Source organism: Theropithecus gelada, chromosome 19 (genome assembly GCF_003255815.1).
Source record: "Theropithecus gelada isolate Dixy chromosome 19, Tgel_1.0, whole genome shotgun sequence".
Lineage (NCBI taxonomy): Eukaryota > Metazoa > Chordata > Mammalia > Primates > Cercopithecidae > Theropithecus > Theropithecus gelada.
Window position 1 is genome coordinate 55,590,113 of NC_037687.1, and position 20,108 is coordinate 55,610,220.

The 20,108-nt window shown below is 41.9% G+C and overlaps 1 protein-coding gene across 3 annotated transcripts in view; it reads right to left on the reverse strand.

Moving 5' to 3' along the window:
- The window catches only part of LOC112612058 (zinc finger protein 724-like), a 38,941-nt gene extending 20,092 nt beyond the window's left edge, over nucleotides 1–18,849 (reverse strand). Inside the window, exons 1-2 of one of the 3 annotated variants that reach the window (XM_025366119.1) lie at nucleotides 18,709–18,849; nucleotides 16,302–16,392 (exon numbers count right to left, since the gene is read on the reverse strand). Coding sequence is in view for 1 of the 3 variants with exons in the window: in XM_025366116.1 (XP_025221901.1) it covers nucleotides 18,715–18,717 (3 nt within the window). In the remaining 2 variants the exon portion in view is untranslated. Of the gene's footprint in view, nucleotides 1–16,301; nucleotides 16,393–18,708 lie in introns of those variants that run through there. The other 2 variants (XM_025366120.1, XM_025366116.1) reach the window with 2 other exon arrangements.
- Between the last annotated feature and the right edge of the window lie 1,259 nt (nucleotides 18,850–20,108).

Below are 20,108 nucleotides of genomic sequence, written 5' to 3' on the forward strand. Positions count from 1 at the left end.
TTCCCCCCAGTTTTCATGGCCTATAAGAGAGAGATGACAGTCTTCATTTTCCAAAGACAAATATATGGAAAGAAACCTTAAGAAAGAAGAGCAGCTGCCAGATTACATTTGATAATTTATACAAATCAGCTGCATAAAGATACTTAATAACGAAGGAAAAAAATAACACTACAGTGAAAAAATTTGTCAGAGAGCTCTTTAACCGAGTGAATCATTAGCATCAACTGCACTAGGACAAATTTTCATAATGTGCTAAAACACTCAAAAGGACACAGCATTACTGCTGAAATATTGTTCCCAATAAGTAAATTATAGTCTAAATTCAACCATATTGAAACAACAGTTTTATGCAAACTTCAAGATACAGGTATCTTCTATCTTGATACAGGATATCTCAAAATACAGGAATCTTCTATTCAAGATCTTCTATGTTCTGTAATGTTTAATAGTGATTTTAAGTAGTCTTTCTTTAGCACCCTAGAGAACAGGTACCTTCTGATAATATTTTTTCAGAACTTTCTGGGTAATAAATGCCATCCTGTTTAAATAAGCATTTTCTAAATTCTGTTCTGCATAGGGCTAATAGCAAACACAAATGGAACTTCAACATTACATATTCTCCACCCTTACTAAGGATCCCAGCTTTTCCCCAACAGTAATCTTTGAGTATCCACACTTTTCCATGTTCAACAGCCACAAAAAGAACACTTTTAATACTGCAGATCATAAACTAATGGTGAGAATTCTGCAAGGCATATAAAAAGGCATAATTTAAAAAATTCATAAAAGACTCTGGTATATAGGAAAGAAATATTTTTCAGAGACCCTTGATTATCATAAGAATTTTTAAAAGTAGTTAAAACAAACTCATTAGAGAGAAAAAACCACAATTATAGAAGGCAAGGTTTGCAAGTACTAAACACATAGCATTCCAGGAGGCAGAGCGGACACAGCTCTTGATCTGAGACATGTTTAGCTGAAAAAAAAAAGTGCCACTTTTTCCTCTATCTCCTCCTTCTCTGGGATTTATTTTCAGATGAGATTTTCTAGACCAATTATACCTGCATCTTGAGAACATTCCACCTGTTTACATGCTATGACCACACCCACAGGCAGAAGGACCAACATCCTCAGAAAAAGTCCACCCATTTCTGGGTGAATCTTCAGAAAAGATTCAGAAATAATGAAGTGAAAAATAGAAGTTTCTCCTTTCCCGTCCTTAGGTACGCTCCCCACCACAGACACCAGCAATTTCTGCTACAATAATGGTAATATGGGCCACGCTGCCCCGTCTTTACTAAACCCAAACAGAACAGGCCCTGTGACCATCCTTCAGCGGAAAAGTAAAACATAACTCTCATGAATGTATCTTGAACCCCTCATAGTTGATTCTGGCCTTACCTTAGAGTCACACGAGGCACTTAATTAAAACAACATAAACTTGTCCACACAAAACAAAAAACAGAACCTGTGAAGAGGGCACAAGTAAAGGGATTTCTAATAATTAGCCATGTAATCTGAGTGTCTACACCTAAGTAATCCACATTACTTAGAATGGCAAAAATGTCAATCAACTTTTGCACCAACCTAATAGAAGCCCGGCTGATAACCATTTAGCTAAGCATTGCCTTGCAATTTTTTTTTGAGATGTTGTTTTGCTCTTGTCACCCAGGCTGGAGTGCAATGGCGCAATCTCTGCTCACCGCAACCTCCACCTCCTGGGTTTAAGAGATTCTCCAGCCTCAGCCTCCCAAGTAGGTAAGATTACAAGCACCTGCCACCATGCCCGGCTAATTTTTGTACTTTTAGTAGAGATAGGGTTTTACCATGTTGGACAGGCTGCTCTGAAACTCCTGACTTCAGGTGATCCACCCACCTCGGTCTCCCAAAATGCTGGGATACAGGCATGAGCCACCACGCCCAGTTGTCTTGTAATATTTAATAAGCATATAAATCACTTGGTAACTTTGGACTTTCCCTATGTAATGTGATTCTGCAGGTTTTCAAAGGGTTCATGAATGTGTGTTTTAAATAAGTCCCCTGTCAATGCTGATGTTGCTGCTTCTAGGCTCATCATTAGCATTAGTTAGAGAAGCAGGCACTGTCCCTTACACTCAGCACTCTTGTCACAACACAAATACTTCTGGCACAAATGAAGACAACTAATCTCCATCTTTAAGTATCATATTCTTTGCTGGTTCTGTAAAGTTTACAGAGGCAACATAAAGTAGCAACGCCTGTGCTCAAGAGTATGCTACAGAGCACTATGCTTGGAATAACACATTATGTGATTTAATTCTCATAACAAACTGGGAGTTAGCACAGATGTTTAATAATTCCCGGGATTTAGATTAAGGGCTCAGCATTTTTATTTCATCTTCCGTTTCTCTGTCCTTGGTTTTTAAAAAATGTATAGAATACTAAATGTTGACAGATGAGAGGGATACAGAAAGAATTTAATGTAGTTTAAAGAAATTTTTATTGTGTTCATATTTACTTGTTTGTGACTTGTGGAGCAACTACTGGATCTGCAGGAATAGAAAACAAGTTACTAAATAAAATGTCTCTGCAAGTATTGGTTTAACAGAAAATTTAAAAATTAAGATGCTAAAATACATACTTTATTTTTCTAATTTTATCTTTTCGGGTTTCAGAAAATTGTGAGCACCAGCTCTAAAAAATGTAACAGATTCACCAGCCAAAAATTCCAATCAGTCAGTTCTGTGAGGCCAGACTTCAAGGTGGGGCCAGACAAAATAAGAGGTAAAATGGCTGATTGCTACTCTGTGAAGTTTGCAGAAATCTGAAGTGACTGGCAGCCTGAGAGGAAAAGGCCCCTCTAGAGTAAAGTTTGGCTGGAACCATATGTGTTTATATCATGTCTAGTAATTCTAGACAATGTTTGGAAAATATAATTAAAAGAAAAAATTTCTCCAGCCCTAGAGAAACTCCAAAATGATAGAACAGAAAGTAAACTATTTCATTACACAATTAAACCAGAATGTGACATGCATCACAGTCAATCTTCTTAAGAGACTGCAAAGACAAAAAGACACTCCCATAATTAGTCCACAAGTAAAAGAATTCACAGCACCATGTAATACATGGTTCATCCTAAATTCACCTGGTAATGGGGGAGGCGATCCATGTATGCTAATTGGTTATATTCAATGACAAAATTAACTTTTCACATCCTCATGACAGGAAGTAATTTTGCAACTTAGCAGACTCTGCTTGTCCTTTCCTGACAGCCAGTGTCCTCTCTTGACTCCTACCACAGGGCTCACAGCTGGCAGCTCACATCTTACATGAACCCCAACTGCCAGAACAGCACTCTAGTCCCACATCAGGTAATGAAGCCTGAGGTGCAGGAGGACAGCCTTCAGTCCTCCTAGGTAAAATTGCACCTTCACGATAATGGGAATGGGAGCAGTGTTTCAGCTTCAGTTTCTATTTATAATGGTGACATGAAAAAAATACTGCTGGATTTTCAGCATGAGTCCACATAGAGAGTTCTCCCTGTGACAGCCCACCTCATTCACAGACACCACGGGATAGTAATAGGGCTTCTGAAACAGACACCCAAAGCACTGGAGAGAAAAATCGCTCTTCATCTTAACTCAGGGCCGGGCGTGGTAGCTCAAGCCTGTAATCCCAGCACTTTGGGAGGCCGAGACGGGCGGATCATGAGGTCAGGAGATCGAGACCATCCTGGCTAACACGGTGAAACCCCGTCTCTACTCAAAAGAATACAAAAAACTAGCCGGGCGAGGTGGCGGGCGCCTGTAGTCCCAGCTACTCGGGAGGCTGAGGCAGGAGAATGGCGTGAACCTGGGAGGCGGAGCTTGCAGTGAGCCCAGATCGTGCCACTGCACTCCAGCCTGGGCGACAGAGCGAGACTCAGTCTCAAAAAAAAAAAAGAAAAAAAAAAAAAAAACTCAGATTAGATATAAGGTTAATCATGTTGGCCAGAAAATGTTCCCCTAAAATAAATATCTCTCTAAACACCCAAACTGCACAGCTACTCTCAGCATGATAAGCATGAGCATTATGAAGAAAGGGGACATATCCTCAGCAAAATTTTATAAAATTTCTCTTTTATCTCTGCTGCTCTCTTGTCTCCTAGCCATTAAATGGGGGATTTATATTGGAATACATCTGACAATTTCCAACAGCACTTTTTATTTATTTACTTATTTTTTGAGACACAGTTTTGCTCTCTCACATATGCTGGAGTGTAGTGGTGTGACCTTAGCTCACTGCAACCTCCACGTTCCAAGTTTAAGCAATTCTCCTTTCTCGGTCTCCTAAGTAGCTAGAATTATAGGCGCCCACCACCACCCTCCGCTAATTTTTGTATTTTTAGTAGAGACAGGGTTTCACCATGTTAGCCAGGCTGGTCTCAAACTCCTGACCTCAAGTGATCTGTCTGCCTTGGCCTCCCAAAGTGCTGGGATTAAAGAGGTGAGCCACCTCACCCAGCCTTCACCAACACTTTTTGATGAAGAATCAGAATCTGACTTTGTTTATGTAGTAAAATATATTTGAGCTTACAACATAGCTAACTGAAAAGCTATTACATTTCTTGCATGGTCACATTACCCATCACGTTTATTTGTCCTGTAATAGCAGTATTCAAGTTTAGTAAAATAAAAGACACTGAAATCATGCTTACCTACATCTACTGGATAAATTAATATGCATGTCAGGCTAATATCTACCACAACAATTTTGTAGTGAATTTTTTTGGATACTAGATATAAACATCTAAGCATAAATAATTTTAATGTACCAGTAATAATGTAGAATTTTAAAAAATTTTCTGTAACCATAATTTAGTTAAAATACTTTATATTTCAAAAGTATGACTAATATTAAAATGACTAAGACATTCACCCTAAATATTGTGGTCTTATATTCATACTATTGTAGAAAATACCATACAATTTAGGCCGGGCACAGTAGCTCATGCCTGTAACCCTAGCTACTCAGGAGGCTCAGGTGGGAGAATCGCTTGAACCCAGGAGCTGGACGTTGCAGTGAGCTGACATCATGCCACTACACTCCAGCATGGGCAACAGAGCAAGACACTGTCTTAAAAAAAAAAAAAAAGAAGAAGAAAAGAAAAGACTATAATTCATATGAAGGCAAGTTGTCTACAAACACTACACATAACTATGCTAATTGTTTTGAAGTAGTAAATAGGAACCAAAGCATAACCACTGACTCCACTGTTGAGTTTATACACAGAACTGTTCTTTCTTTTGCAGTGTAAGTACTTCAGCCTGCAAATATTGGATAATTACCTTGGATAATCAGTTTTTTTGTCAAAGAAACTTCCTCAGCATCTTTTAGTCTTTATTATTCTGTATTGCTAAGTTTAATCCTATCTTTGTGCTCCACTTTTTGTGTGCTCTTAAATTCAGTTTTAATCTAAACAAATCTGTATCTACTTTAAGAGACTGAAAAAAAAAAACAAAAAAAAAAACAACACACCTTTGGGGTCAGGCGTGGTGGCTCACGCCTGTAATCCCAGCACTTTGGGAGGTCAAGGTGGGCGGATCACAAAGTCAGGAGATTGAGACCATCCTGGCTAACACGGTGAAGTCCCGTCTCTACTAAAAATAAAAAATTAGCCAGGCGTGGTAGCGGGCGCCTGTAGTCCCAGTTACTCTGGAGGCTGAGGCAGGAGAATGGTGGGAAGCAGAGGTTGCAGTGAGCTAAGATCACGCCGTTGCACTCCAGCCTGGGCGACAAGAGCAAGACTCCGCCTTAAAAAAAAAAAAAAAAAAAAAAAAACTTTGCCAAAGCAAAAACACTGCAATGGTTCTGTGGTCCTAGATACCTAGATAGACAATCCTGAGACAGAAAGAATGATAAAAGGTTTCTTTAGCTGTAAATATGATTTACGTATATTTCAAAAAAGCAGAGAATATCTACGTATAATCAAAATGCTTCAATAAAGAGAGATGAACAAACTATCCCCCCTTATTATGAGGTAAGAAAATAAAGACTAATATAAATTAGTAGTTAGTAATTATTATTATTAATGATTAATAATAAATTAATATAATATAGAAATATAAATTTCTAATTTATATTTTCTCCCATAACAGCCAAATCTCGACCAGGCACGGTAGCTCATGCCTGTAATCCCTGCACTTTACAAGGCCGAGGTGGTTAGATCACTTAAGGTCAGGAGACCAGCCTGGCCATCACGGTGAAGCCCTGTCTCTACTAAAAATACAAAATTAGCCAGGCGTGGTGGCGTGCGCCTGTAATCCCAGCCACTCGGGAGGCTGAGGCAGGAGAATCGCTTGAACCCAGGAGGCAGAGGTTGCAGTGAGCCGAGATCGTGCCACTGCACTCCAGCTTGGGCGTCAGAGTGAAACTCCATCTCAAACCAAAAACAAAAACAGCTAAATCTCTGGACAGGTTCTTGATCTCTTGGAGATCTGAATTTCAGTAGACTCTAGGTTTAGGCATCTAAGGAGCAGCCTTGGGCACACTAAAGAAAAAAGCAGAAGACAGAAAGGTGTTCTAAAAAAATCCATGAGTGCATATGAATAATTAGAGACCTACGAAGAGAGTTGGATTCTGACACAATAATAGTGGGAGACTACAACACCCCACAGACACTATTAGTCAGATCACTGGAGCAAAAAATTAACAAAGATATCAGGACCTAAACTCAACATTTGACCAAATAGCCCTAACTGGCACCTATAGAACTGTTCAACTGAAATCAACACAGTATACATTCACATCACCACATATCACATACTCACATACAAAATTGACCACACAAGCAGAAATAAAACAGTCCTCAGCAAATTGAATTTTCCCAAAGTCATACCAAACACACACTTAGGCCACAGCTTGGCAAAAATATCATTGAATACAAAGAAAACCACTTCAAATTATACAATTACATGGAAATTTAAAAACGTTCACCTGAATGACTTTTGGATAAATAATAAAATTAAGCAGAAATCAGTAAGTTCTTTGAAACAAATAAGAACAAAGATACACAAACCAGAATCGCTATAACACAGCCAAGGCAGTGTTAAGAAGGAAATTTACAGCAGTAACTACTCACATCAAAAACTTAGAAATCAATTTAAATACCTAACATCATAAATAAATGAATGAGGCCGGGTATGGTGGCTCACTCCTGTAATCCCAACACTTTGGGAGGCCAAGGAAGGCAAATTACTTGAGTTCAAGACCAGCCTGGGAGGTAAAACCTTGTCTCTACTAAAAATACAAAAATTAGATGGGCATGGTGGCACTCGCCTGTCATCTCAGCTACTCGGGAGGCTGAGGCAGGAGAATCCCTTGAACCCGGGAGGCAGAGGTTGCTGCGAGCCGAGATTGTGCCATTGCACTCCAGGCTAGGCAACACAGCAAGACTGTTTCAATCAATCAATCAAGCAAGCGAGCGAGCAAGAGAAAACCAACTCCCAAGCTAGCAGCAGATAAGAAATAACCAAAATTAGATCTGAACCGAAGGAGATTTAGACATGAAAAGTCATAGAAAATATCAAGTAATCCAGGAGTTAAATCTTTGAAAAAAATTAAGAAGATAAACCACTAGCAAGATTAATGAAGAACAGAAGATCCAAATAAGCACAATTAAAAATGACAACAGGGGGTCAGGTGCCGTGGCTCACACCTGTAATCCTAGCACTTTGGAAGGCCAAGGCAGGTGGATCACCTGAGGTCAGGAGTTTAAGACCAACCAGCCTGGCCAACATGTTGAAACCCCATCTCTACTAAAAATACAAAGATTACCCAGGCGAGGTGGCACATGCCTGTAGTCCCAGCTACTTTGGAGGCTGAGGCAGGAGAATTACTTGAACCCGGGAGGCAGAGGTTGCCTGGGTGAGAGAGAGAGACTGTCTCAAAAAAAAAAAAAAAAAAAAAAGGGGAAGGACAAATCCAAAAAGGATGAAAACTGAGAATGGCACTAAGGCCCAGAGTTTTGGTTGCACTCTGACCAAACAGGGAGACAATTTTAAACAAAATTATTGGAGGACATTATTCTGGACTGAGTTTGTACACTAGGTTCAAACAGACAAACCTAACCAAAATGGTGTCACTCATGCTTAAATGTGACATAATGGAACTGAACATTTAAGGAAAGAGGTAGATCCTAAAACAGACCAGGTTTTTTCTGTCTTTTGTGTGGGGAAAAGAAAGATCAGACTGTTACTGTGTCTATGTAGAAAGAAGTAGACATAAGAGATTCCATTTTGTTTTGTACTAAGAGAAATTCTTTTGTCTTGAGATGTTGTTAATCTGTAACCTTAGCCTTAACCTTGTGCCCCCAGAGACATGTGCTGTGCTGACTTAAGGTCTCATGGATTTAGGGCTGTGCAGGATGTGCTTTGTTAAAAAAGTGCTTGAAGGCAGTATGCTTGTTAAAAGTCATCGTTGTTCTTTAATCTCAAGTACCTAGGGAAACACCACACTGCGGAAGGCCACAGGGATCTTTGCCTAGGAAAGCCAGGTATTGTCCAAGGTTTTTCCCTATGTGATAGCCTGAGATACGGCCTCGTGGGAAGGGAAAGACCTGACCCGTCCCCCTGGCCTGACATCCCCCCGCCTGACACCCAAAGAGTCTGTGCTGAGGAGGATTAGTAAAAGAGGAAGGCCTCTTTGCAGTTGAGATAAGAGGAAGGCATCTGTCTTCTGCTTGTCCCTGGGAATAGAATGTCTCGGTGTAAAACCCAATTGTATGTTCTATTTACTGATAGGAGAAAACTGTCTTAGGGCTGGTGGTGAGACAAGCTGGCAGCAATCCTGCTCTTTATTCTAAGGTTGGAGGTGAGACATGCTGGCAGCAATCCTGCTCTTTATTCTAAGGTTGGAGGTGAGACATGCTGGCAGCAATACTGCTCTTTATTACACCAAGATGCGAAATGTTTGAGATGTGAGATGTTTGTGTGAGTGCACATCAAGGCACAGCACCTTTCCTTAAACTTATTTATGACACAGAGACCTTTGTTCAGAGGCTCTCCCCAGTATTACCCTATTGTCCTGCCATATCATTATCTGGTAGAGATCATGATCAATAAATGCTGAGGGAACTCAGAGACCAGTGCCGGAGGGAGGATGCGGGTCCTCCTTATACTGAGCAGCACCAGTCCCCTAGGCACACTTTTCTTTCTCTATACTTTGTCTCTGTATTTTACTTCTTTTCTCAGTCTCTCGTCCCACCTGACGAGAACCCACAGATTGTGGATGGGCTGGCCCCCTTCATTTTGTAAACAGCAGATTTAAGCACATAATTGCTTAAACCAGGAAGGTGACAGTTGCAGTAATCTGAGATCATTCCACTGCACTCAAGCCTAGGTGACAGAGATTCCGCCTAAAAAAAAAAAGGACAACAGGGGCCAGGCACAGTGGCTCATGCCTGTAATCCCAGCACTTTGGGAGGCCAAGGCAGGTGTATCACCTGAGGTCAGGAGTTCGAGACCAGCCTGACCAACATGGTGAAACCCCATCTCTACTAAAAATACAAAAATTAGGCCAGGTGTGGTGGCATACACCTGTCATCCCAGCTACTTGAAAGGCTGAGGTAGGAGAATTGCTTAAACCCCGAAGGCAGAGGTTGCAGAGACAAGATCATGCCACTGCACTCCAGCCTGGGCAACAGAGTGAGACTCCATCTCATTAAAAAAAAAAGAAAAAAAAGACGGCAGGAACATTACCACTGACCCCACAAAAATACAAATAGCTATTGAAGTTTACTATAGACACCTCTATACACAAAAATAGAAAATCTAAAGGAAATGGATAAATTTCTAGACAAATAAATTCTCTCAAGACTAAACAAGTTGAAGCCCTAAATAGATCAATAACAAGCTCCAAAATTAAGTTAGTAGTAAATAGGCTACCAACTAAAAAAACCCAACACCAGAAAATTCACAGTTGAATTCTACCAAGTGTAAAAAGAAAAGCTGATACAATGCCTTCTAAAACTATTACACAAAATTAAGGGACTTCTCCCCAGCTTTTTATATAACAGCATCAATCTGACACCAAAACCTGGCAGAGATAAAACAAAGAAGAAAACTTCAGGCTAATGTCCTTGATTAACATTGCTGCAAAATGCTCAACAAAATATGGGCAAACCAAATCCAGCAGCACATCAAAAAGCTAATCCACTATAATCAAGTAGGCTTTATTGCTGGAATACAAGGTTGGTTCAACGTACAAAAAAAAAAAAAATCAATAAATCTGATTCATCACATAAACAGAACTAAAGAACCACAAAATTATCTCAATAGATGCAGAAAAAACTTTCAATAAAATGTAACATTGCCCATGTATAAAACTCTCAACAAACTAGGCACTGAAGATACATACTTCAAAATAATGAGTTATCTATGACAAATTTGGCCAGGCGCGGGGGCTCATACTTGTATTCCCAGCACTTTGGGAGGCCGAGGTGGGTGGATCACGAGGTCAGGAGATTGAGACCATCCTGGCTAACACGGTGAAACCTCATCTCTACTAAAAATACAAAAAAAAAAAAAAAATTAGCTGGGCGTGGTGGTGGGCGCCTGTAGTCCCAGCTCCTCGGGAGGCTGAGGCAGGAGAATGTCGTGAACCTGGCAGGTGGAGCTTGCAGTGAGCCGAGATCGCACCACTGCACTCCAGCCTGGGTGACAGAGTGAGACTCCGTCAAACCACACCACACCACACCACACGACACCACACCACACCACACCACACCACAGTAAAATAAACTAAAGTAAAATAAAATAAATTAAATAAAATAAAATAGAAATGAGTTATCTATGACAAATCCAAAGCCAACATACTAAATGGACACAAGCTGGAAGCATTCCTTCTGAAAACTGGCACAAGATAAGGATGCCTTTTCTCACTGCTCCTATTCAACAGAGAATTGGAAGTCCTGGCTAGAGAAATCAGGCAAGAGAAAGAAACAAAATTCACCCAAACAGGAAGGGACGAAATCAAACTATCCCTGTTTTCAGATGACATGATTCAGTATCTAGAAAACCCTATAGTCTTGGCAGAAATGCCCTATAAACTGACAACTTCTGCAAAGTTTCAAAATACAAAACAAAGGTGCAGAAATAAGTAGCACCTCTGCACATCAACATCCAAGCCAAAAGCCAAATCAAAAACACAATCCCATTCAAAAATGCCACAAAAAGAAGGTATCTAGAAATACAGCTAACCAGGGAGGTGAAAGACCTCTAGGACAACAATTACAAAACACTGCTCAAAGAAGTCAAAGATGACACAAATACAAAACTATTTCATGGTCATGGACAGAGAAATCAGTATCATTAAAATGGCCATACTGACCAGGCATGATGGCTCATGCCTGTAATCCCAGAACCTTGGGAGGCTGAGGCAGGCAGATTGCCTGAGATTAGGAGTTTGAGACCAGTCAAGACAACATAAAGAAACCCAATTTCTACAAAAAATACTAAAAGAAAAATTAGCTGGGCATGGTGGTGTGTTCCTGTAGTCCCATACCTGGGAGCCTGAGGTAGGAGGACTGTTTGATCCCAGAATGTTAAGGCTGCAGTGAGTCAAGATCATGCCACTGCACTCCAGCCTGGGTGACAGAATGAGACCCTGTCTCTTCATGAAATAAAATAGAAAAAAAAATTTTTTTCTAATGAAAATATAGAACTGGGCGCGGTGGCTCACATCTGTAGTCCCAGCACTTTGGGAGGCCGAGTTGGTGGATCACGAGGTTAGGAGTTCAAGACGAGCCCAGCCAACATGGTGAAACCCCCTGCTACTAAAAATACAAAAATTAGCCGGGCTTGGTGGCACGCGCCTATAATCCCAGCTACTTGGGAGGCTGAAGCAGGAAAACTGCTTGAACCCAGGAGGCAGATGCTGCAGTGAGCCAAGATCATGCCACTGCATTACAGCCTGGGTGACAGAGCGAGACTCATCTCAAAAATAATAATATTAGTAATAATACAGGCTGGGCGCAGTGGCTCACACCTGTAATCCCAACACTTTGGGAGGCTGAAGCGGGTGGATCACCTGAGGTCAAGAGTTCGAGACAAGCCTGACCAACATGATGAAACCTCAGCTCTACTAAAAATACAAAATTAGCCAGGCGTGGTGGCACATGCCTGTAATCTCAGTTACTCGGGAGGCTGAGGCAGAAGAATCGCTTGAACCCGGGAGGCAGAGGTTGCAGTGAGGCGAGATCGTGCCACTGCACTCCAGCCTGAGTGACAGAGCGAGAGTCCACCTCAAAAAAAAAAAAAAGTACACTAATGCAGAAAGAGAAAACCAAATGCACTATCTCATTTTTAAAAGAGCTAAATAATAAGAACACATGGATGCAAAGAGGGAGAAAAATAGACACAGGCCTAGTTGAGGCTGGCAGGACAAAGACCCGTTTGGGCTGGGCGCAGTGGCTCATGCCTGTAATACCAGCACTTTGGGAGGCCAAGCTGGGAAGATCACCTGAGGTCAGGAATTCAAGACCAGCCTGGCCAACATGGTGAAACCCCATCTCTACTAAAAATATAAAAATTAACCTGGGCGTGATGGCAGGCATCTGTAATCCCAACTACTTGGGAGGCTGACGCAGGAGAATCACTTGAATCCAGGAGGCAGAGGCTGCAGTGAACGGAGATCACACCATTGCACCTCAGCCTGGACAACAGCAAAACTTCATCTCAAAAAAAAAAAATTTTTTTAATTAAATAATAATAAAAAATACCCATTTGGTGTTATGCTTAGTGCCTCAGTGAAAAAATAATCTACATCAAACTTTCATGACACAATTTTACTTACGTAATAAACCTACATGTGTACCTCTGAACTAAAATTAAAAGTTGAAAGGAAAAAACTCTATGGGTGGGGTAAGTACAATATGTAAGCTGAAAGATCGGTTTGTGCTATTTATTTCTGGGTTCATGCAGGCACGTGAGATTATGAACAAGTGGCCCAGAACCCTAAATTGGTGGGGAAAACAGGTTGCTGCTGCAGATTCAGTGTCTGGGGAACGGGAATATGCCAGGAGACTTGTAGACACTTTTGTAGGATTTTTGCAAGAAATGCTAGAATCAAAAATGCTGTGGTGAAGTTCCTGAGGGTGGTGCCTTGTCCTGAGAGGGGTGTGGATGCATCGGTGTCTAGTGGGCATGATTGTGAGTCGGTGGGAATCCTGTGGTGGCAGCTGTGGAAAGAGAAGGTCTGTCATCAGAGCTTCTCTTTCCTCTAAATTTTCAGTCCTCTCTCACTCTAAGAGGAGACCTGGAATCAGAAAACAATGGGCAGTGTGACAGCCAGTACACAGGCGAGTAGAGCCTCCCATTCCCAGACACTCTGAGTTTTATTCCAGGCCAGGCCTTTATGGCATTTTTATTCTGGCACAAAAGCTATAGAGTTTGCTGAATACCAAGCAACTCTCCAACACCAATTCTTTGTCTAACATTCAAATTCTGACACCACCCAGAGTCAGCACAGACCCTGATTCAGGGCTTGGTCTCAAAATACTGTTCTTACTACAGATGCCAGTAACAAACCCCATGGGCCCATTTATGCTTCCAAATTATGAGCCCATTATGAGCTACTGTTTGAAAATTCAGGAGTCCCATAAACTTGCTCAAGTTCAATAACTTAACAGTGCTATACACAGAACTCAGAAAAACACTGTAGTTATGTTGACTGGATTATTATAAAAGATACAACCCAAGAAAAGTCAAATGAAAGAAACGTGTAAGACAAAGAAAAGAGGTGGGGAAAGATGAAGCACATAAGTAATCCTGGTAAATGGCTATAATTAATAAAATTCTCCATCTTTTGTGTGCTCCAGAAACAGTTTATGGAAAGAAACACACATCCCATTATGACTTAGATGATGCACTCTTTTCTTACCTATCACGTAGCCAGACATAGACTCTGCCCATTTTCTTCTTCTCTTAGAAAAATCAGCTGAATTTGTCTTCAGTGATCAAAATAAAATACTACTTAATCAAACTTAAGTTTATCTCCTTCCCACAGCTCCTGAGCTTTGAGCTACCCTCAGTCTGAGCCAACATACAACCCCATTATATGCTCCTCCTAAGAACATGCTAAACATTCTCCGACTTAGAATCTGATTTTTTCACCCTCCATTTGCCATTCCCCTCCCACTTTGTTTCTAATCTTGGTTGCTCCTTTCTATGAAGAAAAGCCACCCTTGTCTGCCTAACCTTTGAGATCTTTAAAGATCTTATAGTTGGTACTTTCTCCTGTTGCAATACTCCTTTGGAACTTAATTTTTTAATACAAATCTAACTTTGTTTTAGAAACTGCCTCAAAGCAAAAACAACTTTATCTTTAGTAAGATCCTTTCGGTCCTGTTCCATCTTAATCTTAACTGCACCTGTCTGTGGGTCCCCAGCTTTCCAGGGCTCTGTAGCTTCTCTCCAGATAAAAGGCTTCTTCCATGGCTGGAGTGAACAGGCTAGGAAATCTGCAGGGGAGGCTCCCCAGGAAGAACTAACTGGGCCTTTAATAACCTCCTTTTGCAGGCTCAATATGAGCCTTTAGCTTGGAGTCACTGGGCTCAAGTTTTAATTTTCAAGTAAGAGTTATTCACTCAGGTTTTGAAACCAAGTGTTTGAAAAATCCAGTAAAATTACTCAAACACAGTGCTCATACAAAAGAAAAAAAACTTAAGGTGCTTACATTTTATACCTCAACAAGAAAAGCAAAAGAATCTATTTCTTTCAGACAATAAATATACTACTTTATTATCTCCATTATGAATCATGTAGTAAACAATTAGTCATATGGGGACACTTCTAGGAGGTACCTACCAAGTTTTATCTTATAAAATTTAGCATTGGCCAGGCGCGGTAGATCACACCTGTAATCCCAGCACTTTGGGAGGCCGAAGTGGGCAGATCACAAGATCAGGAGTTCAATAACAAACAGCCTGGCCAACCTGCTGAAGCCCCCGTCTCTACTAAAAATACAAAAATTAGCTGAGAGTGGTGGCGTGCACCTGTATTCCCAGGTATGCTGGAGGCTGAGGAAGAATTGCTTAAACCCAGGAGTCGGAGGTTGCTGTGAGCCAAGATCGCGCCATTGCACTCCAGCCTGGGCGACAGAGCAAGACTCTGTCTCAGAGGAAAAAAAAAAATTAGCATTAAACTCATACATCAAGATTACAAAATATAGAACAGAGATATTCACTCACAGAAACTTACCCTGCAATAAGAGGAACTGATGTTTTTATGAATCTATGTAACTCAGCAATTATCCACCACATTTCTTGTGAAATGTGAATGAATACACATTTTCTTGTGTATTCATTTTCTACAGCCAAAATGGAAGAGAGATTTTCCTTATTCTTTCCCTTGATAGCTCTCTAAAAGCTAACCCTTGAAATTCTGTTTGAAAACACCCAGGCATAAAAACACACCTGAGTGACTCACCCCTATAATCCCAGCACTTTGGGAGGCCAAAGTGGGCGGATTACCTGAGGTCAGGAGTTCAAGATCAGCCTGGCCAACATGGCGAAACACCATCTCTACCAAAAATACAAAATTTAGCCGGGCATGGTGGCGTGCACCTGTAATCCCAGCTACTCAGGAGGCTGAGGCAGGATAATCGCTTGAACCCGGGAATCAGAGGCTACAGTGAGCTAAAATCATGCTACCGTACTCCAGCATGGGCAACAAAACAAGACTCCGTTTCAAAAAATAAAAAACACACCTGAGAAAATTTCTAAACTCACACTGGGGAAAAAAAATGAGAATTTTTAACAATGGAATATATGATTAGATATTTTTTGAAACCCGCCTATTTTATGTTTTTGTACATATTTTCTTACCTTTCAAGCTCTACTAATAAACTACAATTTACAGTTTAAAAGAGTCAATATAAGTGAATAGATCTTTTCAAGGTGACAAAACAAAGGAGTGGCAGTGCTGATTAGAAAACCAATGTGTCTGACTCATGTGTCAAGTCAGACCATCCAATTCCTGGAGAGATTCTCCCACTCCATCCTGCTCACTTAAGTGCCCAGTGACCACCCTCTCAGGAGACACTGCATTACGCCCCAATGAGCGCCCCAAATGCATTTTACTTGGCAAGTTCTTGTACTATCTCACTGAGGTCAGGTTTTTTTCTGTCTTTGGGGATACGATTTTTTTTCACAAATCTTAGAGAATCCGGGTGGCAGAAATTATTTCTGTTTTCCCCTCAATACCAGCATCTGATCGCTGACCAGCAATGTGTCTCCAAGAAATGAAAGCTGGCTTGGATAAAAATAATCTTAATGTCTCAAAGGGTTAGCTTTTCAAAGGAAGAATACACCAGGAGATTCCTCTAAGCCCCAGGGCATTCACTGGCTTCCTTGAGAGGCTACACTCCATACCTCAGCTTGTTCTGTAAAAGAAAATGACCCAAGAGCTAATATTAACTCTAGCAGACAGACACGGTGGGTATTTTGGTTTATTCAGACAGTACAGGACCAGGAAAAAACTAAAGGGTGGCTGAGGACACATCACCCCATAAAGTTTCCAAAAACCACTGACCCCTAAAACATGATCTCTGTGCTCAGGAAGATAAAAGGAAAACAGGCACAGATTTTTTACAATACAGTGTCAGGAGATTACTCTTTGCTTTCTCCTCATGGAAAATATTTAAAAACAGAAAATAAATTTTTAAAATGTTTTCAATGTGTTGTCGGTAAATAATTAAAATACAGTATGAAAAACGTACACTAAAGGACAAATAGTTCATAATGTGAATTAGGGAGAGAAAGTTGACAGTTCCTTGAAGTAAAATACTAAATTTTCAGTTCTTGAGATTGTCAGAACCGGAAATTTACTATGCGTTTTTACTTCAAGCCAGAGTTAGGCTGGAGGTAAGGAGAACTGGGGGATACACGGGAGACTCTGCTTGGAACACCTGTAAAAAATGTAGGGGAAAATCAGTCCTCTGTGGAGTATGAAAATAGTTAAGTGGCAGGCAATTTAGTCTGAGGTGGAAATTTAGGCCCTGGATTCCTGCTTTGAAAAAAATCTAACTCAAATGCATTTTTTTTTTTTTTTTTTTTTTGGTAAATTACTACATTAGAGGAAACAAAATTCAGGCTTAACTAACTACAAACTGTCAATTAAGCTCCAATTACATAACCAGGAAATTAGTACCCTCGAGGTGAAAATTAAGAAACTAAGAAACTAAGGCGGGGAGCGCTGGCTCACGCCTGTAATCCTACCACTTAAGGAGGCCGAGGCCGGTGGATCGCCTGAGGTCAGGAGACTGAGACCAGCCTGTCCAACATAGAGAAATTCCGTCTCTACTAAAAATATAAAAATCAGCTGAGCGTGGTGGCAGAAGCCTATAATCCCAGCTACTCGGGAAGCTGAGGCAGGAGAATCGCTTGAACCTGGGAGGCGAAGGTTGCAGATCCTACCACTGCACTCCAGCTTGGGCGTCAGTGCAGGACTCCGTAAAAAAAAAAAAAAAAAAAAAAAAACACTAAAAAGAAGAGGAGAAAAACAAAGACAGGAAGACAGAAAAAACATAACTGTACCTAACCAATTATTGAATTTGGGATTTTTGCATCATGCACCTTATAAAAGTCTTTCAAGGCCCTCTTATGAACCAAAAACTACAACCCACAGGGGTGATCTAAAATTTTTGAACCACTCTTTGATGAAATTATTTAATATTTTTGCGGAGACTGCCATTTTTTTTGTTTTGTTTATGTTTTTTTGAGACAGAGTCTTACTCTGTCGCCCAGGCTGGAGTGTAGTGGGGCGATCTTGGCTCACTGCAACCTCCTCCCGGGTCCAAGCGATTCTCTCGCCTCAGCCTCCCGACTAGCTGGGATTATAGGCATGCGCCACTATGCTCGGCTTTTGTTTTTTGTTTTTTTGAGATGGAGTCTCGCTCTGTCACCCAGGCTGGAGGGCAAATGGCGCGATCTGGCTCACTGCAACCTCCGCCTACCGGGTTCAAGCGATTTTCCTGTGTCAGCCTCCTGAGTAGCTGGGATTACAGGACCGCGCCACCACGCCAAGCTAAGTTTTTGTATTTCTAGTAGAAACGGGGTTTTACCATGTTGGTCAGGCTGATCTTGAACTCCTGACCTCGTGATCCGCGTGCCTCAGTATCCCAAAGTGCTAGGATTATAGGTGTGGGCCACTGCGCCAGGCTAATTTTTGTATTTTTAGTAGAGACGAGGTTTCGCCATGTTGGCCAGGCTGGTCTCGAACTCCTGGCCTCTGGCGATCCGCCCGCCTCGTACTCTCGAAGTGCTGGGATTACAGTCGTGAACCAACGCGCCCTGCCTGCCATAAATTTTTAATAGGGGGAAAGATGAACTGGAAACGCAGCGGACTAAAGCTCTCCCATTCACGAACCCGCACCCCGAGTCAGGATTCTCCCGACTACCCTCCCGTGGTCCCTGCACAATCCGGGAGAGACGCGGCGCTGCGGGTGCAGAGCTACCCAGAGGGCTCCAGGTCAGGGCAGAGTCACTGCGCAGGGAACAGACAAGACGCCCGGGGGCCCGGCTGTCAGCGCTGCCGCCATCTTATTGCTGAAGGGGACTGAGGCCGAGCTGGGCAAGGAGAACTCGGGGCGCAGTTTGCGGAGATGACTGAGGGGAGGCCCGAGTCCGCCACAGCCACTTCCCACCGGTTCCAACCAGCCCCTCCCTCTCTCTCCGGATGTCGGAGCCGCCACTCTCACCATTTCTAGGCTTCCAGGGGGACCCTGGCGTCTTAGCTGTGGATCTCCCAATACTTGCAGGTCACAGGGCCACAGAGGCTGGGCCTCTAGGAGCAGGGCACTCAGAGCGGGGAACACGAGACCAAGAGCTCCAGCTGCAGCGAGAGACAAAGGCCCCGCCAAATCCCGGAAGCCGCCCTGTCCGCTCCAGCCGCGTGCCTGATTGGACGGTCCCCAGCTCAGCGTCCCTGATTGGAAAACGTCTAAGGCCCGACCCCTTCAGGCCTTGAGTGACAGAAGACGTGACCAAACGCTGCACTGAATGAAGTAAGAGTGACAGCCTAAGCTGCAGCCTTTTCAGGCAGGCCTTCCTCCCTGAGCTGAGCCAGGCCCACCCCGGAGGGTATTTGCATTTAACCTCGTGTATAAGGTTTCATGTATTTATAAATAATATACTATATGGCTATTCACAAAGGAAAAAAATATAACAATAATTTTAAAATTTCAGTTTTGATGATCTTCCTGGCTTCTGGCATTTGAGCAAGCAGCCTGAGATTTTTTTAAAAAGGCAACCCCTCTGAAATAAAATATAAGCCACATGTGAATTTTAAACTTTCTAGTAGCCAACTTTAAAAAGAAACAAGAAAAAGGTAGAGTTGATGTAACAATTTAATTTACCCAATATATCCAAAATATTATCAGTTTGTGAGCAATAATGAAATATATATAAAGTTTATATATATAATATAAAGTTTTATATATATATATACACACACTAAATCTTTGAAACTAACTCTGTATTTTACCTTTCTAGCACATCGCAGTTTAGACCAGCGACATTCCACGCACCCAGTAGCCACACGTGGCCAATAGCTGCCATATTGAAGTGCGGCTCAGATGTCAGCTGAATGAAGGGCCTGCACGTCAGAGGTGGGGGAAAGCCTCTTCCTACCAACATCTCTCCTCAGTTCCCAGGTTGGAACAGATAGTGGTCATAAAAAAAGCAGAAAGCAGCAAGAATAAGATAACCACACACAGACCACTGCTGGCCACCTGTTGCCCACCTTCCTTCCAGAGATTAGACAGTGAACAAAAACTGATGGGGTGACAGGAGAAAAAACTATGTCTTCATATCTGTCCACAGTCTTTTTTGAGACAGAGTTTCGCTCTTTTTGCCCAGGCTGGAGTGCAATGGCGCGATCTCGGCTCACCACAACCTCCACCCCCGGGGTTCAAGTGATTCTCCTACCTCAGCCTCCTAAGTAGCTGGGATTACAGGCATGCACCACCACGCCCAGCTAATCTTTTGTATTTTTAGTAGAGATGGGGTTTCTCCATGTTGGTCAAGCTGGTCTCGAACTCCCGACCTCAGGTGATCTGCCCACCCCCGCCTCCCAAAGTGCTGGAATTCCAGA